The sequence below is a fragment of the Physeter macrocephalus genome, unplaced genomic scaffold (assembly GCF_002837175.3).
Source record: "Physeter macrocephalus isolate SW-GA unplaced genomic scaffold, ASM283717v5 random_1136, whole genome shotgun sequence".
NCBI lineage: Eukaryota > Metazoa > Chordata > Mammalia > Artiodactyla > Physeteridae > Physeter > Physeter macrocephalus.
Window position 1 is genome coordinate 1 of NW_021146967.1, and position 25,000 is coordinate 25,000.

Below are 25,000 nucleotides of genomic sequence, written 5' to 3' on the forward strand. Positions count from 1 at the left end.
CTCACTATTCGAGAAAGACTGGCATCCTTGGAGGACCTGATGGTGCTTAGGGATAAGGCTCTCTGACCAGATTGCCTGGGTTTGAATCCTGTCTCTGCACCCACGCCTGCTGTGTGATCTTGGGCAAGTTACTTAACTTCTTGGGGCCTATTTCTGCATCTATAAGATTGAGATAATAAAACCTACTTTGAGAGGATTAAAAAAGATAACCCCACGTAAAGCTCCTAGGACTTAACATATATTAGGTGCTCAAGAAGTAGCGATGGTGACCGCAGTCTCTGGAAGGCGGGGTTGGGTGGAAGGCCCTGCCTGCTCAAAGAATCATCTTGGATGTGGTTGTACTAGAAACAGGTCCTGAAGAGGGGGTAGGGTTCAGACAATGTGCCGCGAGGGGGCCCAAAGGGCTCCTTCCAGTAGCAAAGGCTCAGGAGCTGGAGAGCCGGAGCTCGCCCAGGAAGTAACAAGTATGGGGTGAGAGCCGTGGCAAGCAGAGGGCATGATGGGGAAGCAGGTCGAGAAGGGCACTCGGAGCTAAGGCCGAGAAGGCACTGGATTTTGGTCCCCTGGCCATGGAGATCATTTCTGCTGCGTGCTGTCGGAAGACTCCCTTGGCGGCCGTTGTGTCAACATAAGAGCAAGTGGTTGCAGAGATTCGTGAGGGGCCTGCTGGCTAGTCCAGGCGATAGAAGAGAATTCTTGAAACCAGGGCATTTGGGATGGAGAGGGGCTGGGTGGGTGACGTACCAGGGCTAAGATTGCCGTGTGTGCCTGTCCCCGTCTGTGAAGTGGGGAAAAACTGGTTTCGTGTGGGGCCAGGGAGACCAAGGCTGTGTCCTTTCCCTAGAGCTGGCTCAGGACACCTGGTTAGAGCAGCTCGGATCCACTCCCCGAACTCTGCCCGCTACGGAGCCCCTCCGGTGTCGGTCCGGCTCGACCCTGGCCAGCACTGTGACGCGGAGGGGTCCGTTCTCTCGGCTCCCGTCGGTGCCAGGAGTGGGTTGGACTGAGGAGGTGTGGAGGGTTGTTTCGTGGCCCAACCGTGCCTCTATCCCTGGGCGCTGCCAGGGGCGCTGGCCGCATACCGTGGCCATCCCATTCCCACTCTGACATCTTGAAACAAGGGACTTGGAAGCCAGGAGGTGCTTCGGGAATAAGGTCCTCAGACACGTGGAGTTTCTCTCCGATGCAGGAAATGAGGTCCCTTCATCCTGCTGGTCACCTCGGAGCAGCGGCGCCAGGGAGAGCAAGGCAGCCGCCCTCACCCTCACGATGCCACCATCGGGCTGGTGACTCAGCAGCCCGTGAGAACCAGCCTGGCAAGACCTGATCCTGCAGCCGCCGGGCTGATTTAACCTTATCTGGATGAGTCCTCCGCACTCGGAGCAGCACCCCGGCCTCCAGGCCTTTGCCCGCGCGGCCCCCTCCCCTGGTGTAAATCCCACCTGTCCCTCAAGGTCCAGTTCCAGTCCTCCCTCCCCAGATTTCCCCCCTAAATTCTTATTGCAAAGGCCGCCCTCCTCAGGTCTGAGATGCAGCACTTGGTAATCAATCGCTCCCTACACCAGAGGCCGGGGAGGCTGCTCTTCTGTGGGGTGTCTGCAGCAAGGGGCTCCACAGTGCCACCCGGTGGACCAACGGCTGGCCCGGCCCAGGCTGGGTGACCTGTGGAGGCCGAGCTGGGCTTGGGCTGTCAGCCTGCCTCTGGGGCTCCGTCCCTCTCGCTGGAGTTCTCTGGGGCAGGCAGAGCCTGGGCGTGGTGGATAATCAGCACAGGCTGCCTGGGTTGAGTGCTGAGTTAAGCACCCACGGGAGGCTTCATGCCCAGACCAGGCCCACCACCGTCCCTTGCTCCCCAGCCTTAGTCCTTGAAGCACCCCGGTAATCTCTGTTAGCCTGTATGTCACCCCAGACCCAGCACATGCTCCCTCTTAATCCGTTGCCATGCAAATGCAGCTTCAGGACAAGTCCTAGCTCTTCTAACTGAGCAGACGCCCTCCCGCCAACTCTCTCCTCTTTAGAAACCCCAGTGCACTGAATCATTACTGGCCATCAATACCGTCCATGCCTGAGTGTTGCAGAGGTCTCCGTGTTGATGGAGCAGAGGATGAGAGGTCTAGCCTAGGCCACATGTTGAAGTTTAGGGTCATAGGCAGTGAGGCGGCATGAGGGCACTGAGAACTTAACAGGGGAGTGGGGACAAAAGGGAAGAGAGGGCTTAGGGAGGTGTGAAGGTGCAAAACCCACTGGGCCCTTACACCCAGTTCACTGGCCTGCCCCATTCACATTCAAAGCAACACAAATGGCTCCTCTCAATGTGCTCTGGTGCCCAGAAAAACACCCATGCAGCCTTCACCTCTTGCTGCCTAAGATGTACATTCTGGCTAACACGTAGCAGGATGCCTAGAACTTGTGGCGTACGCATCAGGAACAGCAGAGAGTGAGTCTGGGCCATAGGGGGGCTGGAGGTACAAAGGGGCAAGTGTGCTGAGTCTGTCCTACCATCCGGGCCTGCTGGCCGTCTGGCCCCATCCAAGTGCAGCCCCAAGTTCTTCTGGTACCAGATTCAAGGTCAATTTCGGGGCTTTTATCCAGAGGCACGGACCCACAGAGAGTGGATAAAGCACACCCGAGCTTTAATGCCATGTCTGTTTCCACTGCCAGCCTCAAGGGAGAAGAAATGGGGAGGAGTCTTAGCCAAAGAGGAGGGGGAGGTTTATTCCCTTGCTCCATGTGTGATTTCAGGGGCAGGACAGGTGGCCCTGAGCCTACAGTTCCTCAAGGAACCAAGTTCCGTCTCATCAGGCTGGAGGGGAGAGAGCTCTGTGGTTAGCGGCCCAGGGCGTACATAGCCATGTCCCAGAGGCATGTCTTGCTGTTTTAAGCTCCCCTGGAGTTGGCCGTAGAACCCTCCTTAAGGGCAGTTGGGGCTCATCCTGACTGCCAGCAGAGTGGACTTCTTGGCGGGGCCAGGCAGACTGGTCACATGGAGGTTGACCGGCCACGGGCTTCAGCTGTCCTAGACCATCAGGAGGCCAAGTGTTCCCGGTGGGGCCTCCAGCAGAGAAACCCTGTCCCCAGTCCTCCGAAGCAACACCAGCACACATTTCAAAGGAAACTTGGTGCCTAAATTCACTCTTGTGTTAAAGTCTGGGCCTGCAGGCTGGACCTACTTGAAGAGACCACCTGGTGACCAAGAAATTGTCACTTCAAACCACGGCTGGCCTGAGGGGTTCCCAGGCCCCAGGGGGAATTTTACCAGCGACCTCCACCAACACCCCTTCTCCGGGCTGCTTTCAGTCCTGCAAATATCTGAGGGCCTTGAGGTCCTTTCTGTTTGGTTGGAAATTAGGGGAACATCTTTGACATGGAGGAGAATGACCCCAACCCTTCCTCCCCATCCTGACCCTCAGCTTCATCCCAGAGGGACGGTCCCTGCTAGAAAGAGCCACAGCACTGCCCACCATAGCTCTCCTGGCGCTTCTGAGGCTTCAGTGCAGCGAGGGTGACATTCCTGGCCAGAGCCCACCTGGCCTGTGGGATACACCCCTCTCCCTTGCCCAGCTGGCCTCACAGGCCTCCTGGGACCAGAAGGGATTAGCTTCCTGGAAAGAGATCTGAAACTGTGGAATTCTTCTGCCTTTAAGCCACAGAGGATGGACTGTGGTTACCGGGACCCCAGAGCCTTCTCAGTGTCTGAGGGCCCTTTTTCTTACGCGACGCATCAGACCTTACCTGTGGACTGGGGAGAGCCTTCTCTGGGGTCTGCCTTTGAAATCGACTTCTCTGAACTGGAGGGGAAGGACCGATACCCTCAGATTCCACTGATGCAAATAGCAGATGTCCATTTGAGCAGCGGCTCCGCCCACCCTCCTGGCAGGTTTGGGTGTCAGTTCCCAACTTAAACCGGCCAACAGCTTCTTATTCCCTTCTTATTGGCAAAGGGGTCACTCCCCGGAGTCACTTGAGCGAAGGTTTGGTTGGAATCACTTAGTCTCTTCATGTCGAGCCAAAGACTGAGTTTAAACCCGTGGTCATTAAACCAAACGCGTTATTACCCGCTATTGACTCCCCTCAGGGCTTTGAGTGTGGGCAGCTTCCCCAGAGCCCTCCTGCCAGCCAGCCCCAAGGAGTGAGAGTGCTGTGACTTCATGCACAGCTGGGCCGCCCCCAGACCCTGGAAGCCCCTCCCAGCTGCTTAGGAGTGTGGCTGACGGGGAGCCCCGCTGGCTGATGGGAGGGCCCAGAAGGGGTGGGTGGTCTGAGGCCACGTTCTGCTTTGCCTCTGACCCCATCCTCTGGGAAGCTTTCCCAGATGACCCCTGCCCCCCCGCAGGGATCCCCCCGTCTCTCTGAGCCCAGTGGCTCGTTGCCCTGAGCTGCAAAATCTCCTATATAAGTTCTAGCTGCCTCTGCTGGAGGGTCTTGGTGCCAGGTCAGCCCACGGCTAGGGTCGCACCTCAGGGGCCCCCTGGGAGATCGGGGCGGGTGACGGCAGCACAGGTGGCCCAGACACCCCGCCGCCTCCAACCAGACTTACTCTAGACCCACCCAACCTGGTGTAAATCCCCTCTCTGCTGCTTGTTGGCTGGGTGACCTTGGGCAAATGTCTTAACCTTGCTGAACCTCAGTTTCCTCATCTGTGAAATGAACATCATAATAGTATCCACCTCACAGAGCCAGAAGGAAGATTGAATGAAAGAATGTGTTGGCCTCAATAGAAGGAAACCGTGGCTACCCGTTATATTACTTATATTGGTTTTAAATATTGGGCCTATAGAAACATTTCATTTCGTGGAGGAGAAAAGAAATTTGCTGATAAAAAAGTTTGAGAGCCATTGAGTTCCATCCATCCAGCTCATTTTATACGTCACCTGTAGCCAAGAGAGGCAAAGGAACTTTTCTGTGGATATAACCTTATTTATGTCTTACTGGAGAAAAAGTGCTTTGAGGTCAAGGACCACCCTGGCTTCACCTTTTAACACCCCTCCCCGTGCATGTGCCCAGCACCAGGCCGGGCCACTGTGTGTGAGGGTGGGTCCTCCCTGGCTGAACTCCATGACAAAGTGTGCGTCTGAGTGCATACAGGTGGCAACTCGGGTGCCTTTCTGAGGTCCCAGAAATGGTTCTGTTTCTCCCCATGGCACGCCCACCCAGCGTCTCTGCTCTCTGCTGACTCACGTCAGGGTTAAGGCCACACCCTGGCACACTGTGTTTCATCTTGCTCACTAACAAATACACACTGGGCACCACTTCTGTGCCAGACACGGGGCCCTTCAAACCAAAACTGCCCCAGCCGTCAGGTCTCTTCCTGAAGCCAGTTCACCCGTGGCCTCGGCGGCTTGTCCTAATATTTGATGGCTTTGAAGTAGCCTGGAATCATTGATCCTCAAGAGACAGCTGCCAGGATTCGAAGCAAGTTCCCCAAGTCTCAGAAGCAAAACTGACCAACGCCCAATTGTCAAATCTTGAAGGGTCTGTAGAGCATCTCTGGAGCTGTTCCCTCCTGTTACAGAGGAGGAGATGGAGGCATGAAATGGCCAAGGGCAGAGGTCAGACCAGAGCTTGGGACTTCTTCCCCAACAGTGAGCATCTTTTCTGCAAAACGAGCAGCAGTTGCTCCAGAAGCCAGCGCTCTACTTGTTGCTCTTCTGATGTCTCGTTCATTGAGTTTTTATTGTGGGGAGGGGGAGGATGGTCCAGGGCAAAATGGGATGGAAGGTGGGGCGAAGGTGCCGCCACCCAGGATTGGCGACAGCAGCCCTGGGGAGATGCGCTCTGAGTCTGCGGGGTCGTGTAACGGGCTTTGCCTGCGCTTGGGTGTGCAGGCGGCATGCACTGGCACAGCTGCCCCTAACACACACACCTGAGGCCTCCCCCGTGCACGGGCTAGGGGAAAGCCTGCAGAGAGGACCAGAGGGGAGAGGACCAGGCTAGGGGAGAAAGGAAGAAGGAAAGAACTCAGGAATGGGGGCATTCAGAACACTGGGGAGATTTCATTCACCAGGGCCATGCCAGGCTGCTGCGGGCACCCCCTCCAGCCCCAGGATCAACCCCCCCCCAGAGACACCACCCGGTGAGCTTAATCAGCCCCCAAGTTACAGTTCAATAGCTGGGAAGAGAAATCAAGCCTTTCAGATTTCAGCATCTTTGCGGGGAGAAAGATGTGTCTACACCCTGTCCTTTGGAGCCCACTTCTGGCAGTTTTCTCTGTTATCCCTGTAGTTTATTAAAGACCCACCTGGTGAGTAAAGAGCCGGTAGAGGGTGAATGAAGCGGGGAGGGGAAGGGGTGGCCGGGCTGCCTCTGGCTGTCTCCGCACCGTCCCAAGGGGGCTGCTGCTCCTGGGTAGGACCAGAACCTCTTGGAACCGTCCCTTCAAACTTGAAATATTCAGGCCAGGCAGCTCAACTGGAAGGAGAACGAAATGACAGTGCTGACATTTATTGCACGCTCTCTGCTACCTGCCAGGATCCGGGCCAAATGCTTGACCCAAAGGCTTCATTGATTCATTCCTGGAGGAACAATTCTTACTGACCATCCTCCTGATAACAGCCAGGCTGTACCAAGACCAGGGTCCCAGAGCTACAGTGGCAGATGTGGGAGTGGCACGCAGACCTGCCAACGCCGAGGCCATGCCCGTGTCACAACCCTCCCCTCACCGCTGAGCCGTCCGTCCACCTGCCCCTTTGCCTAGTCCAGGCCCTTTCACACACGGCCTCGAGGCCGGGCAGGGGGCCGTCTCACGTCTGCCCTCTGGGGACGCAGCCCCCCACCCCAGTGGCTAAGGGACCAGGGCAGCTCCGAGGGGCTCCCTACACTGCAAGGCTCACAGCTCCCACTTGGTTCTGACGCGGGGATGTCGTGATCCATGTTCTGCAGAGCGGGGCTCAGAGGAGCCACGTAGCCTTACGAGGTGGTCACACGCGGTGTCCGTGGCAGAGCCCGAAATCTGACCCTGAGTCCCGGCTGGTTCACCACCTTCCAGCCCAGCCGTCTTGCCAGACCGCCTACCACGGTGCAGGGGCCCAGGACCAGGTGCGGGTAGGAGGGGCCCCCGAGGCCACCGGGCGCCCTGCCCCCTCCCTCACTGATGCCTCCTCTCCTCTTCCTCCCTGCAGTCCCCAATTTTCATCGCCCAAGTTGGCCGGGACCTGGTCTCCCAGACGGAGGAGAAGCTCCTTCAGAAACCCTGCAAAGAACTCTTTTCTGCCTGTGTGCAGTAAGTGCTCCGGCCGCCGGCCTCCCTCCCTCCTTCCCGGCCCGGGGCGTCAGGCCCCTCCACCTCCCCTCGGGCTGCTACACAGTCACCGGGCAAGGGGCTGCCTCTAGCCTCCACCTGAGCGCTGGGCACCCGGGGCCGGTCTTCAGTGCCTGAGGGCCCAGCCAAGCCACCCAGCGCTTGTACACTTCTCATGAAGGGAAAAGATACCAGGGTGCCAAGTCCAAAGAGAACACCTGCTTCAGATGGTGTCGAAAGCAAGTAGCTCTCCAGGCTGTGGAGACAGAGGAATGTGCACGGATCTGACCCAGTCTGGGTGGTTTGGAAGTCCTTCCCAGGTCCCCCCCCCGCCTGCTCCTGCCCCCATCACTGCCACCCACCAGCGCTGCTGCAGGAGCTGGGCTGCAGGCTGCCCTCTCAGCCACACCCCATCACCTCGTTGCAGGCTGTACGGCAGCCATAATGGGACGTGAGACAAGTCAGTGGGTGTGGGGTGAGCCGTGCACCGATTAAGCGCCATCGTCGCGCACACACGTGCCGTGAAGGCTTAAGCAGCTGGGCTCGCACCCGTTCCTGCGCCCACACACGCACCCTCCCTGTAAGCTGACGTGCAGCCACACGAACATACGTATGTGCCAAGATCACAGCTGGCGTGACTGCACCCGTGTTCAGACTCTGCACCCCAGACATTAGTTGAGCGCCTGCTGTGTGCCTGGCACAATGCTGCGTGGGGGAGGCCTTGTGAGCAAGAACCCAGTCCTGCTTCCACGGCTTATTGCCAGTGCCCCATGCGCTCGCCATGGGAAGAGCTGGGACATTCAGGGGAGCCAACTTGGGGCCCAGCCCTGTGGTAGGTGCTGGAGAGAGCCCACCGTGAGCAGAAACAAGCCTGGTCGCCGGCCCCCTGGAGATGGCCGAGGGTCAGCTCTGACGGCGGGTGAGGCCCCTGGGCTGCCCCCTGACCTTGAGGGAGTGGCCAACCGGGCCCCCGACGCCGGCCCCTGTTCTCAGGTTTGGCAGGATACAACCTCCAACGAGCCCCAACTCTGCGTGTCGCCTCCCTTCCCCAGGTCCCAAGCGTCTGGGCTCGATTGGTCAGCGTGGCCGCTTTTTAAAGGGAAGAAGCCCAGCCCTGCCTGCAGCCAAGTTCAGAGCCCTCCAGGGCCTGGCCTAGAGCCTGGCCCACAGCTGGTGACCAGTAAATTCTGCTGCAGGGTTGAAAACCTCCCAGGGGCTTCACTGGTCCCGACCAAATCTAGGGCCTGCGCCCCTCTGCCCCTTCCCAAGACACCCAGTCCCTCCACTGCATAGTTAAATATTCCTCTGTTCTCATCTCAGCTCCTGTCCCTTCTTCAGAGAGATCTCCCTGACACCCCCCGGGACCTCCCTTACCCCGATTCACGATAACATGCCCCTGGGGTCGTTTATTTGTTATTTGCCGTGTGTGCCCCCCATCATGCTCCCTGCTGTATCCCAGAACTAGAGCAAACCCCCAAGGCAACTACTTACTAAATGTTTGCAGGGTCAGTCAATCTCAAACAACCTTTGTAGAATGGTGGAGCCTCTCTCCACTCCTGCTGCATCTGTTGGAGGCCCCTGTGTATTTGCATTTCCAAAGTCTGGAAGTGGATGAGGCCGGGCTATAATCTGCTGGATATGGCTCCGCCCACCTGCTCCAAGGTCAGGGTTGTAAAACGTTCATCCATTTGTTCCCTCTGAGCTAGGTCTGTCCACGACTACCTGAGGGGAGAACCCTTCCACGAGTACCTGGACGGCATGTATTTTGATCGGTTTCTCCAGTGGAAGTGGTTGGAAAGGTGAGTGCTCCCTGGGCACAGCCTCCCCCCCCCCCCCACACACACACACGAGTGTGTGCCAGTGTGTGTGTGTGTGTGTGTGTGTGTGTGTGTGTGTGCATGCGTGCGCGGGGGGTATTGGTTTTTCACCTAAGTCATATAGAAGTCTGTTACCTCCCATGGGCCCATGGTTCAGATAAAATTCAGCGTTCTCTGCCTGTTAATTAAGTTCTTGTGTATTCTAGAAATGCTCTATGCTTATTAACATTACACACACGCACACTCATGCAGACACACGCATACACTCAGCCTCTTGTTCTTACTTTTTGGGCTCACCGTCTTCGGGAATTCTTTCTCTGCCAGCAAATAAAGAGCTGCCGTATTCTTAGAAGGGTTTGCACATCCCTCATGTAACCCAGCCCCCTATTGATGGACATGGAGGTTTCCCTCAATTTTGTGTGCAGCTTTCCCGAAGTAGTGAATAACTTTGTACATACGTCTTTATGTATTTTTGCAAATACATCCATAGAAATTCCTAGCAGATGGGAATTCCCTGGTGGTCCAGTGGTTAGGACTCGGTGCTTTCACTGCCGGGGTCTGGGTTCAAGCCCTGGTCGGGGAACTAAGATCCCGCAAGCCACTCAGCATGGCCACAAAAGGAAAAAAAAAAAAAAAAAAAAAAAGAGGAGTTCCAGGGGCAAGGTTTTCCACTGTGAGGGACTGCTAGGTGGCCCTGCCGAACTGCTGCCCGGTGCCCAGTCCTGCCGACGCACGGGCGCTCGCTTGTCCTCAGGTTCGGCAACGCTCCTCTTGGCGCGAGAGAGCCGGGTTTCCTTCTTGTTTATCTTTTCATCTCTAATCATGGGCGAGACCGAGCATCTTTTCGTGTGTTTCATTTGCCGCCTTATTCTCTGCAAAGTGCTCTCACACGCACGGTGATGACTCGGCCGGGCAGAGGTGGCCTCCGTGTGACGGACAAGGAAGGAAAGGTAGGGAGGATGTGGCCTGCTGGGTCCACCCAGCAGGGATTAGTGCAGCCAAGGAGGGGACCCTGGCCCAGGACCCCCAGAGCGGTGCTCTGCCCACCACCGTGTCCCAGGATTTGCAGGATCGGGCAATGCTTACGTTAAATCCATGCTGGGTTAGCTGGTAGGTGAGGGTGGGAGTTTCCCCTCCCACCGCCCAAGGTTCCTGTGCCCCGGGGGCCTGGAACTCACTGCCATCTGGGCATCTGGGCCGTGGTCAGAAAGCAAGGAGCCCTCCCGCTCCTGCGTGTATATCGGCATCTGTGCTGGCCAAGTCCCCTGCAGACGCTTGGGACAAACACCTGAGGGACACGCACCCCCGAAAAGCCCAATTCACGGCACTCCCTGCCCACTTCAGGAAGCCCTGAGGAAACACCCTGCCCTGTAGCCTCTGGGGGACGTCTCTCTCCTCCCTGACCCATGGGGGTGGGTGACAGAGCCAGCAGTGCACGGCCTTCTCTGTTGGTGCACTGCCTGCCACTGGCCACCTTGCCTGTGCACGTCATGCCTCCAGGAGATGGAAGAGCCAAGCGTGGGCCACCAGGAGCCCACAGCCTGGGTCTGAGTCCCAGCTCTGCCTCCTCCCTAGGGGCTGGGGGAGGGATGCTCTCCACATCTTGGTTTCCTCACCTGTAACGTGGGGATAATAACACTGCCTGCCTTATAGGCATGGGGTGAGGGTGAGGTGAGATAGCACAGCACACACATCAACAAAGCCAGCCTTTGGGCCTTGGGAAGTAAACTGCTGAATGTAGTCGCTGTGACGAGTCGTCGCTGAGCACATTGGCATCACCATGGCCGTCGCCACCCCCCCTTCTGATATTGGAGGGAGCAGCTGACCCTTGCGGAGGACCATCTGGTGGGGAGGTGTTCATCTTGCCCCGCCTGCCACTCTGGAGCCCTGGGCTGTGTAACACAACCCCGCCTTCCTGGGGTGGCAGAGTCAGGACACCGAAAGTGGGCTCTGCAGCAGCCTTCCTGGACTCCACTTCCAACCCAACTACTTACCAGCCGTGACCTTGGGCATCTCATTTCACCTCTCAAAGCCTAAGCGTTCTCATCTGCAGAATGAGGACAGTAATAGCCTCACCTCCTGAGGCTGGTGTGAGGATTACATGAGTCTGTGCATAAGCTGCTTCGAGCAATGGGGATTGTTACCATAGAGACCCCCAGAAGGGCCTGTGTCCTTTATCCCAAGAGTTCTAATAATGACATCCGACACTCAGCAGCTTACAAAAACCCTTCAGATGCATATACCATTTTACTGAAGATTCAAGGCTCAGAGAGGTTGATGGGTTGGCCCTGGGTCACACAGCAATGGCCTGGCAAGGGTGGAACCTGAAGCCCGGGTCCCTCACTCAAGTGCTTCACTCTTAGTCCACCCAGCACTCCTGTTCCAATGGAAGTGTTTAGCTGTGGCCACTGGCTTTCTCTTTACGTGTCAGCACCAAACACATGAGATGGAGAAACGGACTTTTAAAATCTGCATGCTGACTTCAAAGGAGTTATGCCCTTTTGAGGGCGTTAAGCTGTTGAAGCCAGCAGGGCAGGACCCTGGCCTAGAAATGCCCTAAATGACTGAGAGCACCCCGCCTTCCCCCCTCCTCCCTTTTTTTTCTTGCTAAAAAGATCATGGCCTGTTGGTGCTGCACTGTTGAAATATTAAAGGGATTTTTTTTCCCTCCCAAGGTTAACCAAGAAATTCCTCGGAAATTGTATTACACTCATTTCCCCCAGCAGAGGAGCTCTGCGGTAATGTCGGCCGACTGTTTGTTCTCCATGTATCGTAAACTGTTAGGCCTGGACGCCTTCATGTGGTTTCGAGGGCAGCTGGAAGAAACGCTTCCCAGGGCCACATGGCAGATGCAGGCGCATGGCAGGTTTGCTCTAGGCCGGCCACTCCTGTGTAAGATGCAGAGCGAGGGGGAGTCCTGCCCAGGGGCAGCCTGGGCCCCGCTTCCTAAAGAAACACCGGAGAAGAGAGAGTGAGTCATAGCACATGAATTCGAGACAGGCGTGCCAGGGAGTACTCCGGAGGTTTCGGGGCTGTCCTAAGAGAACAGCCTGGTGCCGAAGCTGTGATTTCCGGTGAATCCCAAATCCTCTTCGGGACCCAGCAGCGAGAAGAGTTTCCACGGAAGATTCATTCAGCAGCTGCTGGGCGACCAGAGGCTCACTGCTCTTTCTCGAGCGGAACCAGTTCTTTGGCCCAATTCAGTCTCACACCAATCCCCGCCCTGGTTAAGACTCTTGGGGTGGGGTGGGGTGGTGCTCAAAAGTAGTCCTAGAGAGCCAAGAACCAACTTTAACATCGTAAAAGCTGCTTGTTCTTATCCATGAATCAGCTGATGGACATTTAGGTCGTTTCCGTGTCTTGGCTATTGTGAATAATTCTGCAATGAACATAGGAATAAAATATTTAATGTTTATAAATGGACCATTACTCAGCCTAAAAAAGAAGAAGGAAGTCCTGCCATTTATGACAACGTGGATGGACCTGGAGGCCGTTGTGCTAAAGTGAAATAAGCCAGACACAAAAAACGAGTACTGCATGACCTCACTTACATGTGGGATCTAAGATATTCAGACTCATAGAAGTAGAGAGTAGAGTGGTGGCTGTCAGGGGTGGGGAGGGCTTGGAGAAATGGGAGATGTTGGTCCAGGGCACAAGGTTTCGGTTATGCAAGATGAATAAGTTCTGGGGATCTCCTTTACAACATGGGGACAGTAGTTAACGGAACTGTATTATTTACTTAAAATTTGCTAAGTGGGTAGATCTTAAGTGTTCTTGGAAGAAAGGAAGGAAGGAAGAAAGGACGGAAAAAAGGGAGGGAGAGGGGAATGTTAATTTTGTGAGGTGACAGAATGTTAATTAGCTTGATTGGGTAATCATTTCACAATGTATACATATATCAGAACATCAAGTTGTACACTCTTTGTCAAGTATACCTCACTAAAGCCGAAAAGAAGAGGGGGAAAACCTGATTTTCCTTAGCCAAACAGGCCAGAGATGAAAAAGCACACGCTATCTGCAAGGTGGAGTCCTTTGCTGCAACTAAATGGCCATTTATTTATTTACTCCACAAGTCCCATCCTTGGCTCCTGATCAGAGGTTTGTCTCATTAGACATTATAAATGGCTTTGGTGGGACTTCCCTGGTGGTGCAGTGGTTGAGAATCTGCCTGCCAATGCAGGGGACACGGGTTCGAGCCCTGGTCGGGAAAGATCCCACATGCTGTGGAGCAACTAAGCCCATACGCCCTAACTACTGAGCTTGCGATCTAGAGCCTGCGAGCCACAACTACTGAGCCCGCGTGCCACAACTACTGAAGCCCACACGCCTAGAGCCCGTGCTCTGCAACGAGAGAAGCCCGCGCACCGCAACGAAGAGTAGCCCCCCGCTCGCCGCAACTAGAGAAAGCCTGTGTGCAGCAATGAAGACCCAACACAGCCGTAAATAAATAAATAAATAATTTTTTTAAAATGGCTTTGGCTAATTAAAATGGGGAGGAGGGAGACACAAAAAGATTAGTCATAAATACGGCTTTTGGCAGACAGGATCTTCTCGTGTTCTGGGGCTCAGGGGGGTTACATATAACACAGCGCCCTCGGTGGCGGGAAGCCTGGGAACCGCCGTGAGAGAGTAACCAGACTGGACCTGGAGACCAGCAGTCTCTGCCCACAGGAGGCCAGGTCTTTCCGGGGCAAGTCTGCAGGAAGGAATAGCTCGGGCGCCCCGGGACGGGAGGTGCAGCCGTCCTGCCGTCCTGCCGTCCTGCCGGCAGGTGTGGGAGGGAGGGCTGCGGTTTCCTTTGTGGCCTCCGTGGGACACCAAGCCTCTGTGGCTCCTGGCCCCCTCCCCTCTCCCTGCACTGAGGACACAGCTTCCTCCTGAGTTTAGCCGCATGATTTGCATTTAGGAGAGAGAGGGGAACCACAGGGAACGTGTGGTGAAACAGCCTCCGCTCACATTTTTCGAGCCTCCTGCTGTTCCCTCCCAGTGCAGGCCTGAGGGCGGCAGCCTGGGATTTGAACACCCAGCCCCAGAGCAAGTCCTCGAGGGTCCCATCTGCAGGGATGGTTCCAGGGGGTCCCCGGGGCCTGGTCTGGCAGTTTGTGCCTGGCACTGGCTCTTTTCAATGCTGCCCTTGTCTATTTTTTCTGGATTCTGCATCTTAATACTACAAGTCCCATGTTGGATTTTTGCTTTTTTCCAGGCAACCGGTAACCAAAAACACTTTCAGGCAGTACCGAGTACTAGGAAAGGGGGGCTTTGGGGAGGTAAGTGAACATCCACGTACTCATGGAAAGTTTCTGGACTCTTGTCACCTTTTCTGTCCCTTCTGGCTTGGCCTGAAGTGTCTAAGCATGGCTTCCGAGCGAATGGCTTGGCCATGCGCCCCCGATGGAGAAGGAGGGTGAGGCCGGGGCCTTGGGAAGGTCTGCTGTGTCTGAGGTGAGGAAGGAGGGTGTCTGTGGCAGGGCAGGTGAGCTGGAGGTGCTCTTGGAGCCAGCCTCAGGCAGGAGTCAAGTCTGGAGAGGAGAAATGGGCACGCTTGATTGTGTTTGGAAGGAGAAGCGAGGGCTTGCGGGGCTTAAGCATCCTGGCCACACCATGCTGTCAGTATGCGCTGTTGTACTTAATCTGATCTTCCTAAGCCTTGTTATTCCCATTTTAGAGATGAGGAAAGCTGAAGTTCACAATGGTTAGGTGATCCAGGCACGGTCACACAGCTGCATAGGGACAGAACTAAGACCAGACCCAAGTGCCCTGGTTTCCATTCCTCTGAATTATACAGTCAGGGTTCGCAGGGGTCTCCCATCACTCCCCCCGAAACAAGCCTCTCCTACCAGCAGCTGGTGCTTGAAAGTCCCCAGTTATCAATGGCTGCATCTGGCTGGAAGCTTGGGACAGAGAAAATCTAGTTGCCCCTGAGAGAGGAACAGTTCTTCAGGCCTCAGCCAGCCATCTAAACATTGGTGTAAATGGCTGATTCTGTACCTCCAAGGGCTAGGATTTGCCTAAGGTGCCACCAAAGCCAGATCTCAAGGGCAGGGCCCTGGGAGCAGTGGGTCCACGGCCAGGCATCATCCAAGCCCCAGAGACACAGCATCCTGGCCTTGAGGGAGCTTCACACTGGCCTTGTTTCACGTGCCATGTGCCCTTGGCTTCTTTCTTGCCCCTCAGGTCTGTGCCTGCCAGGTTCGGGCCACGGGTAAAATGTATGCCTGCAAGCGCTTGGAGAAGAAGAGGATCAAAAAGAGGAAAGGGGAGTCCATGGCACTGAATGAGAAGCAGATCCTAGAGAAGGTCAACAGTCAGTTTGTGGTGAGTGTCAGGGCCCCAGGGACAGGCCCCCCCCCCCCACCCCCCCGTGACTGGGACTTCTGTCCCTTAAGTGCGACAGGTCCTCATCCCCCAGGGCATGGGATGCAGTGAGGGGGTGGGCTGCAGAAAGGAGCCCGACACTCCCTCCATCACGAGGCACCAGGGGGTCAGTTGGGGCTGACATTGGTCACCAAGCTAGCCTGGCTCCCCTCCGGGCGTGAGAACAGGCTTCTCTGAACGCCTCCGTGGACAAAAGAGGCCCACGCGGGGCCCAGCCAAGGAGCTTTGTTTCCACAGACCCCTGTAGGCTGGTTTCATCACAGGAGACCGAAGTGTCAGGATCCTAGAGAGGCCCATCTGGTTTATATTCGTGTGTTACTGCATCCGGGCTAGGCTCTGCTGTGGTAACAAATCAACCCCGACTTGAAGTAGCTGAAAATGGAAAAGGCTGTCCTTTTTCTCACCCAAAATCCCGTCAGATCAGGCCACCTTCCCTCACCTTCCAGCCACGCACCCCTCCCTTCCCGGGAGTGTGGAGGGTGAGTGCTGGGGGCTCTGCACTGCCTCGGCTGCAGTGACACCCCTCACTTCCATCCACAGTCCTTGGCCAGAGCCCATCATGGCCAGGGACCAGCCCGCCGCAGGGGAGGCCGGGAAATGTGGAGGAGGACTTGGGTATTTGGCCAGCTCTCAGTGTCACTGCCACTTGTTGTTATAAAAAATAATATATGCTCCGGTAAAAAGTCAAACAGCACAGATGGGCGCAAAGTAAACATAAAAGTCTCCCTCCCTGAGTAACCATTCCAGACGTGTTTGATTCATGCACAGATTTTATTACTTTTAGCCAACGGGATCTTACTACAAATCTTAGGCTGCAACGTTTTTCCCCTTAAATTGTAGAGCTTTTTCTACAACCAGACCAACAGCTGCACGTCTTTTTTAAAGCTGTGCACCATTCCCCAGATGCACAGGGAAGAGCTAGGCCACGACCTGTGCAGCCAGTCCCCACGATAGAAGTTGTTTCTGGTTTTGAAGCCACCGCAACAAATAAGGCCACCGTGTCCGTCCTTCAGCATCCCTTTGGCATATTTCTGTGAGGCTGTCCGTGGGATGGATCCCTGGTGGAGCAGTTGCCGTGTCAGAGGGTGTGTGCACGGCCCCCAGTTTCACTCCCACCAGCCGTGCGTGAGGGCGGGCCACGCCATCCACGTGGTGCTGCTGTCGTTCCCCAGAGTGGGCTGGGCTTTACAAGGTGATACCCAACCGGGGCAGAAGTTTTAACCACCTGACGCACACACATGCTTTTGTGACGTAAAAACGCAGACACCGTCCTGTCGGGACCCCTGAAAGGTGCTGGCCTGCCCCTTCCGGCTTTGCCCCCTCACCTAGAACCACCGAATCTGAGGGAGGGGCGGCGGCAGGGGCACCAGGAGGCTGTCAGGGCGCAGGGGGTGGCGTGAAGCTGCTGCAGCTCCCGCACCCTAGCCCTCCCGCCCAGCTTCAAGGCCCGGGAGGAGAAGCGGACGTGGTCGGGGGTCCCCGGAACCCCACCGCAGGGCTGTCTTGTGCTCCCAGGTCAACCTGGCCTATGCCTACGAGACCAAGGATGCGCTGTGCTTGGTCCTGACCATCATGAACGGGGGGGACCTGAAGTTCCACATCTACAACATGGGGAACCCCGGCTTCGAGGAGGAGCGTGCCCTGTTCTATGCGGCAGAGATCCTGTGCGGCCTGGAAGACCTCCACCGTGAGAACATCGTCTACAGGTGAGCGGGCTCCCCTCCCACCGCCCCCCCACCCCGGTCCCCCCGTCTGAGTCTGAGCAGGTGAGGCTGACCCTTCCATGCCCTGGACTGGACGCTCATCCCCACCCTGGGAGTCGAGGCCCGGGCATTGCCCTTGAGTCAGACAGGCTCCCACCCAGGAGGTGGCCAAGGGAGGGAGGCCAAGTGTTCCCTCCGAGTTGATGAGGTTGGGCCACTGTTCCCTTCCTAACCGGCACCTGCGAAGCTCAGTGGAGCCTGGTGGCCTGATGCGGAACCAACCCCAGGAAGACTTTAGTAGGATCACTGCCGCAGCAGGCATCAGAATGGACCCCGTTCCCTCCCGCACCGTCCAGCTTTTGAGGACCAGGTGTCCAGATTCTGTGAGCAGTGGCCTTCGGGCTCTTCTCACAGGCCTCCTCACAGAATTTTGAAAACCTGTGTGCCCTCATACATTTTAAGTAGACGTCTGAAATTGTCCATCATATGTTAAAAGAGTGGCTAATATTGATATTTTGAAATGGAACTAAAGTGACATCACATTTCTAAAGGTATCCAGTGGAATCTAATTGCTGTAGCAAATTGATTTCCACCATCATGCAGCTAAAAAAATGCATGAAAACTCCTTAATGGAGAGGAGTTTTCTATCATTTTCTTCTCTACTCCCCTCCACCCCGACAGAATAGTTATTATAATGTAATTTTTTTTGCATAAAAGTTATCGATTAGCATTCCACTCTGAAATATGTGGATGTATGTAAGATTTTTTAAAAATTTCCTTTGACCATAAGGCTGTAAGTGTTAAGATAATATCTTCTGTTGAGTTGACCTTATAATTATTATTACTAGATCCCACCTCTAATTGGGACTCTGGAGCCAGTCACCATAGTCACATTTAGGAGTGGGGAGGAAACTGCTCCTCTGTCAACTGAAGCCACCAGCACGTGGGGGACCCCCCCCCACCCCGCTCAGCCGCTGGGGACACACCCCCAGCTTGAAGACCTTTGCCATGGGGCTTTTGTCGGAGATTTTCTTGGGAGCCCGAGAAGGTTTTGAAAGCAAGAGGCATGGTCTTGATGACATGCCCTTCCCCCAACACCATCTCCCAATTTATGCTTTTGTTTTGTTTTCATTCAAGTGAGAAGAGAGTCAGAAAATTTTCCCTGAGGGTTGAAAAAAGAATCCTCCACTTGATTGCTTTTCTCTTAAAAAAAGAAAAAAGGCATCCCTCCAAATTCTAGCCCTTCTTCTATGGAGGAAGAGAACCATGGTGCCTCCCTGGCCCCGACCACTTGCCAGAGCCTCTCTGGGGGTGTGGCTTTGTGCCCACTAGCCGACTGTCTTTCCAACCCGGTGGTCGGTGGTGGCGGATTAATTGCAGTGATGACTCCTGCCCCTATTTGGAATGGTTAACACACCAAAAGCATGTAAGTTAACAATAGCAACAAAAGTATGTTGTAATAAATAGCTACATGCAAACACCAGTTATCACTTTGTGAGGCTGCACCACTGGATTTGGGCACAGGAACTACTCTCCATGAGGAGAGCTGCCCTCCGTTTGATGAACAAAGCCAGTTGGTTGAGAACCTAATCCTCAATCTAGATGCCGTGTATCGTCTGCCCGATGGCTTAACTGAGTTGCACACACTATCCTGTTATTCTTTAACTCGTGGAGAAAACCTTTTATTAATAAAACCAGGGCTTCCCTCGTGGCGCAGTGGTTAAGAATCCGCCTGCCGATGCAGGGGACACAGGTTCGAGCCCTGGTCCGGGAAGATCCCACATGCCGCGGAGCAACTAAGCCCGTGCGCCACAACTACTGAGCCTGCGCTCTACAGCCCGCGAGCCACAGCTGCTGAGCCCACGTGCCACAACTACTGAAGCCTGTGCACCTAGAGCCCAGGCCCCCGTGCCACAACTACTGAAGCCTGTGCACCTAGAGCCCATGCTCCACAACAAGAGAAGCCGCTGCAATGAGTGGCCCGCGCACCGCAACTAAGAGTAGCCCCCCTCGCCGCAACTAGAGAAAGCCTAAGAGCAGCAGCGAAGACCCAACTCAGCCAAAAATTAATTAATTAATTAATTAATTAATTAATTAAAATAAAACCAGACACTTCTGCTGCCTCCCCCCGCAGTGGGAGTGGAGAGGTTCCCTTTCTCATGAGCATGATCATTTCATCAAAGAGAAGAGAGACGTTAGGGACAGAAGGAGCTGGCTGCATCTACAGCCGTGCCTTCTGGCTGTGCTTTCTCCCAGGCTATGGCTCAGCTGGAGTTGGGAGATGTGCCAGGCTCCTGGGGGCCCCCTCCCAAAGGGGGTCTTTGTCCTGGAGGTTACCGTCCTCTCCCTTACAATGCTCTGCCCCAATTCTGTGGCTGGTTCTTTGTCCTCAATAACTTCTCTTCCTTCATTCCCAGACCCTGCTCTGCCTTCAAGGCATCCTGAGACCTCAGGGTCTTCTCAGCCCTGGAGGAGTCTGTCACCACTCCAGCCAGAAGTATTCTTAGCCCTGGGGCCATCAGTGTGTGGACAGGTACCAGGACTAGCCTTTGCCTAACTTCCTTTTCAGTCACTCTCCAGGGTCAGGAAGGCACCTATGGCAAAGAGCAGCATTTGTTTTAAATTACTGGAGGGAGAGAAGTTAGCACAAGATTGTCTTGACCCAGAGAGTGACCAGACCTCCTGAGCCCAGAGTCGGGAAGGAAACACTCAGGCTGGGTTGGCCCAAGGGGGTCCACCCAGATGCTGGTGTGCCCTTGCCTCCCAGAACAACCACACTCACATGCTGGTGATCTTTCCCTTTCAGAGATCTGAAACCTGAAAATATCCTGTTAGACGATTACGGTAAGTCAGGCAGCGGCCCGGGGATCCTCTTCCCGCTCTGCAGCTGAGGCGAGCGTGGCGACCCAGAGGGAGCAGGGGTTCCCCCAGGAGAGACTCAGAGACACTGACCCGGGGTCCACGGGGGGCAGAGGGCATGGGCAAAGCTCCTACCCGGCAAAGAAGCAGCGTGGCTCAGCCGAGAGGGAGGACAGGGAGAGAGAGCACGCACGCGCGAGAGAGAGCAGTGAACGAGTGGAGAATTCCAGAGACTCTGGGCCAGTACTTAACTCTCACACAGCTTCCCCGCACCTCATCTTCCTCGTTTGTGAAATAGAAACAGTGGGTCCTGCCCTGCCTGCTTCAGATGGTGGAGGGTGGTGGTGAGGTTCTGACAAGATAGCTTGAGGAGAAGTTGTTTTATCAACTATAGCCAGCTATAAATGTGTTAGGCGTTATTACTTGTCTATCACCATTGTTATTTTCTTGTGTGTTTGTGTGTTTGTGCACACACGCACGGATAACAGGAACCACCACAGTAGCCCCTCATGACTGTTTAGCCTCTCATGCCTGGGAAGGGGTTGTCACATCTTCTATCTAACTAGATCTTTTCATCTCTACAGAGGGGGCAGGGCCGGCACCCCTGTGCCCATTTTACAGATGATAAGATTGAGGCTCAGAGGAGCCAACCTGCCGAGGTCACTCACCCAGCAATATCAGTGGGGAGTTGAGACCAGAAACCAGGTCTCCCTGCCAGCATGCCCCAGACATCAGGCAGCCCCAGGCTGACGGGAGAGAGAGAGGGAGGGAGGTCGTTCGTGACCAAGAGAAGAGGTTTGATTGTGATACTGTCGCGTGGCGGAGCAGGCAGAGGGCTCAGGGCCCACTGGCCCTCTCTGGATGCGCCCAGTGCCCGCAGGGGTTCTTGTTCCCTGCTGGTCCCAGAACTGTGCCCACCACTGATTTGTCGCCCAATGGCTGGAATCTGTGTGCTCTCTCCCCCTCCCCCCACCGTTCCTGCCTCTGTCAGGGGCCAGTGAGCCAGGGGAATCCACTCAGCTGCAGCCTAGCGGGGTCTCTGGCGTTGGGCCTTGCTGAGGTCCAGGCTGGGAAGGAGGGTAGTGTTCCTCCCTGCAGGGTCAGATGAGGCCACGACCCTGCCAGCTGGGCCGCTAGGAGAGACAGCACTGAGGCGAGCTCTCAGCACCACGTCGTCTCTGGCTTTGGGGGTCGGTCCTGGTCCAGGAGCTCCAATGCCTCCTCCCAGTCTCTGCTAAGCCTGGGTGGCAGTGTCTCCAAAGGGAGAAAACAACCCCCAAAGACCAACAAGGCAGAACAGGGAGTTGCTTCCCAAATTGCTTTATGATTTTTCTCCTTAAGCAAATTGTTGCAAAATGTCAGGAGAATCTTACATTTTCCCATGAAGCAATCCCAGAATCAGGCCAAGGCATTTTAAACTTTGTGACATCAGCCTTCCAAGAAGCCCATTAGGGCATTTTATGAGGCAGGTCTGCGATCGTCCAGCCAAATCCAGGCATCCTTTTCATCGTTAAGTTTTTCTCCTAAAAAGTAACACTTTACCCCTGTCCTCTGACACCTGGACTTTCCCAAGGGTACGCAGTCACCCTGCCATGGCAGGGTCGGTACCACTCTTTCTAGGACAGATGAAATGCCAGGGCCCCATGGCAAGTCTGGGGCCCTGCCCAGGGTAGAGCAGATGTCCACATGACCATCCCAGGGACCTATTGATTCTGTCGTCCTCCCTCAGGCCACATTAGGATCTCGGACCTGGGCCTAGCCGTGAAGATCCCGGAGGGAGACCTGATCCGCGGCCGGGTGGGCACTGTCGGCTACATGGGTAAGTGTAGGCGCGGCCTCTCACCAAGCCCCACCCTCAGAGCCACTGGCCTCTTTGTGCAACTAGAAGTAGTCATGCTGGGAGGTGGGAGGTCTTAGCCAGGGTTGGGGGAGCACTGGGGCCCTAGGGTGCAACTTGACTTCACTGAGCTCTGCAGCTCCCACCCCTAGCCCCAGCTACATCTCAAGGGCAAGCCCCTCCCAAGGTCAGTGGCAGAGCTGACAAACAGCGCTGCCTGGGGGTGGGTGGAGTAGGGGTCTGCTGAGTTGGCAGACAGCCTTTCAGGGTGACCTCGAGAGGGGGGAGATCATTAGGAAGGGCCCAGAAAGGAGAGGAGCACACCACCTACTGTGTCACAAAGTACCATTCTAAGGAGAGACCAGCCTCGGGCTCCCTGCGCTGCATCCCCTGAGCCTTCTCTGAGACCGTCATCCCGGGAGCTGCGGCAAAGAGCCCCAGAGCTACACCGACCCCTGGAATGCTCCTTCCAATAAGGGATATTCCCCGGGCTTCCTTCTGCATACCTCACACTCATAAGCCCACTCACACCAGGAGGCAGAGGACTCCTGAAAGCTCTGGGGGTGTGGGGACCTTGTTTTCCTCTACCGGGCTTGTGCCAGCAACACATGCTTAGGGTTCTAGACTTGGTCTCTGGTGCTCGAGGGTCCTTTTCAGGTTGCACGACATTGGAGGACCTCTGGGGTGTGTGTCTGTGTGTATGTTGGGGGTATGTATCCCCATGTGAATGCTGAGGGATGGATGGACAGATGATAGGTAGATAGATAGATGACAGATGGATGGATGATGGATGGATGGATTAATAAATGGGTGGATAGACGGATGGATGGGTGGATAGATAAATGGGTGGATGCGTGATAGGTGGGTGATGGATAGATAGATCCAGCTGTGCACCTTTGTGTGTGTCTACCTGTGCATCTGCGTCTTCTCCTCTTGCACAGAGTGTCTGCACAGCACATTGTGTTGTGTGCATACCAGCACATGTGTGGATGCATTGGCCTCCCTGGATGTATGTGGCCTGCCTCATGACCTGAAACTATCTTTTTTTGCATTTCTATGGTGAATCTATAATTCATTTTATCAAAATGTTAGAGAAGCTATTTGAATTCCAGCTAAATTTAAAATCGTTTTACTTTGGGTGGACACACCATTCATTGAAACAAATATGTGTGCAGCACCTACTGCGTGTCAGGCGTCGTACCTGTTACCAGGCCCAGCAGGGAATAAGGTGGCTCACAGTCTAGTGGGGGAGACATCAAGGGAACAGGTTGTTTCCATCCACTGTGGTCAGGCTTCTGAAGCCACAGTCAGAGTCCTGGGAGCACAGCAAAGAGCAACCAGGGCAGGCTCCCAGGAAGAGGTGACATTTACCGCAGTTGGTGGGCCAGAGTGGGCAGAGGGCAGAGGTCTCAGCCATCCAGCTCCAGGCCTTCTGTGAGCAGCACCATCACTCCTGGCGGCAGGACGTCCCGAGGCCCCGTGGACACCACAGTCCTGGCCCCGTCCGCCCGGGCTCTGACCTGCCACCAGCTGTCTCTCACCTCTCCTCGCTTCCCTGCTCGGCCCCCAGCTCCAGAGGTCCTGAACAACCAGAGGTACGGCCTGAGCCCCGACTACTGGGGTCTGGGCTGCCTCATCTATGAGATGATCGAGGGCCAGTCGCCCTTCCGCGGCCGCAAGGAGAAGGTGAAGAGGGAGGAGGTGGACCGCCGGGTCCTGGAGACCGAGGAGGTATATTCGCACAAGTTCTCCGAGGAGGCCAAGTCCATCTGCAAAATGGTGAGCTCCCGGTGAGCCAGACGCTGCCCCGGGGCCGGGGTCCAGTGCTGGCTCCCCTCCCGGCCCTTAGCCAAGAACAGCAAGCGGGCTGAAGGGGACAGGGTCAGGGCACGCTAGGGTGTGGGCGATGAAGCCACGAGGCCGGAGGGGCAGGCTGTGGACTGGGGCGGGCGGTGAAGCCTTCCAGGAGGGAGCCTGGGGTGGAGCAGGGCGGCTCTGTGATGAGGGAGGGGGGCTGCGGTGAGCAATGGGGGACACCCTCACGTCCAGCTCTGTGGGGGAAGCCAGCATGGGGGAGAAAGGGGATGATCCTGGCTCGTCCCCAAGACACCAAGGGATCCAGGCAGCCCCTACCCTTGACCTTGAGCCTCCTGCTCTCTCCAGCTCTGGACCCCTGGGTGCTGACTTGAGGCCAGGGGCTGCAGGTGGTGGGTGGTGATAGTTGCAGTCTTCGAACATCTTATACTCGAGTTTTCCACCCACTATATGGAATGTTGGTCACACTTGCTGGGGCCCTGCGTGACAGCATCCATGGATAGTGAACTTGACCCGGCCACAGGCAGGGCGCACTTGGGGAATGACCTTTAGACAGGCTGGGTGGGCGGGGCCAGACTCGGGGGCTGGAAGCCAGATAGAGGAAGGAGTGACAGGAGCCATCAAAAGTGGAGCTGGGGGACTTCCCTGGCGGTCCAGTGGTTAAGACTTTGCCTTCCGATGCAGTGGGTGCGGGTTCGATCCCTGGTCGGGGAGCTAGGATCCCACATGCCTCGCGGCCAGAAAACCAAAACATGAAACAGAAACAATGTTGTAACAAATTCAATGAAGACTTCAAAAATGGTCCACATCAAAAAAAAAAAACTTAAAAAAAAAAAAAAGTGGAGCTGGAGAAAGTCTGCCCCTGGACTGCGGCCCTTCCTCTTGGCCCAGGTGGGCCCGCTTCCTTTCCTGCTTGGCTCTCCTCTGGTGCTAGCCCAGCTGTGCTAGCACCTCCACTGCAGGCAGCTGCCCTCTTATTCCAGCCGCTCGGGGACAGGAGGGGCCTGAGCGCTTGGCTCTGGGCACCGGGGATCCACAGATCCCCTTCCTCTCCCTGGAGCACGCTGCACCTGGAGCAGCGGACAGGCCGGCTGACCCTCAGGATCTGAATCGTGAGCGTAAACCAGGCTAGAGTGCAGAGAAGGGCAGGCCCGGAGAGCTGATGAAAAGTAGCAGAGTTTCTGCTTCTAGAGAACCTGAGGCTGCACTGCTAGGGGCCCAGAAACCGTCTGGCCTAGTTCCCACCCCCAGAAGGCCACCCTCCTGGAGCCGCCCGCCTGCTGCCTGACCGCTTCCTCTTACCAGCCTCGGCCTGACGTCACAGAGGCCTGGGAAGGATCTGGGCTAGAGCTGTCAT

At 55.7% G+C, this 25,000-nt stretch overlaps 1 protein-coding gene across 1 annotated transcript; it reads left to right on the top strand.

Moving 5' to 3' along the window:
- The first annotated feature begins 5,711 nt into the window (after nt 1-5,711).
- Nucleotides 5,712-23,622, top strand: LOC102979868 (G protein-coupled receptor kinase 5). Its single transcript, XM_028487250.2, has 10 exons — nt 5,712-5,793; nt 6,986-7,041; nt 7,119-7,219; nt 8,944-9,036; nt 14,258-14,321; nt 15,229-15,369; nt 16,945-17,135; nt 19,939-19,976; nt 21,721-21,810; nt 23,399-23,622. The coding sequence occupies exons 1-10, from the start codon at nt 5,712-5,714 to the stop codon at nt 23,620-23,622; spliced, it is 1,080 nt and encodes a 359-aa protein (XP_028343051.1).
- The last annotated feature ends 1,378 nt before the right edge of the window (nt 23,623-25,000 follow it).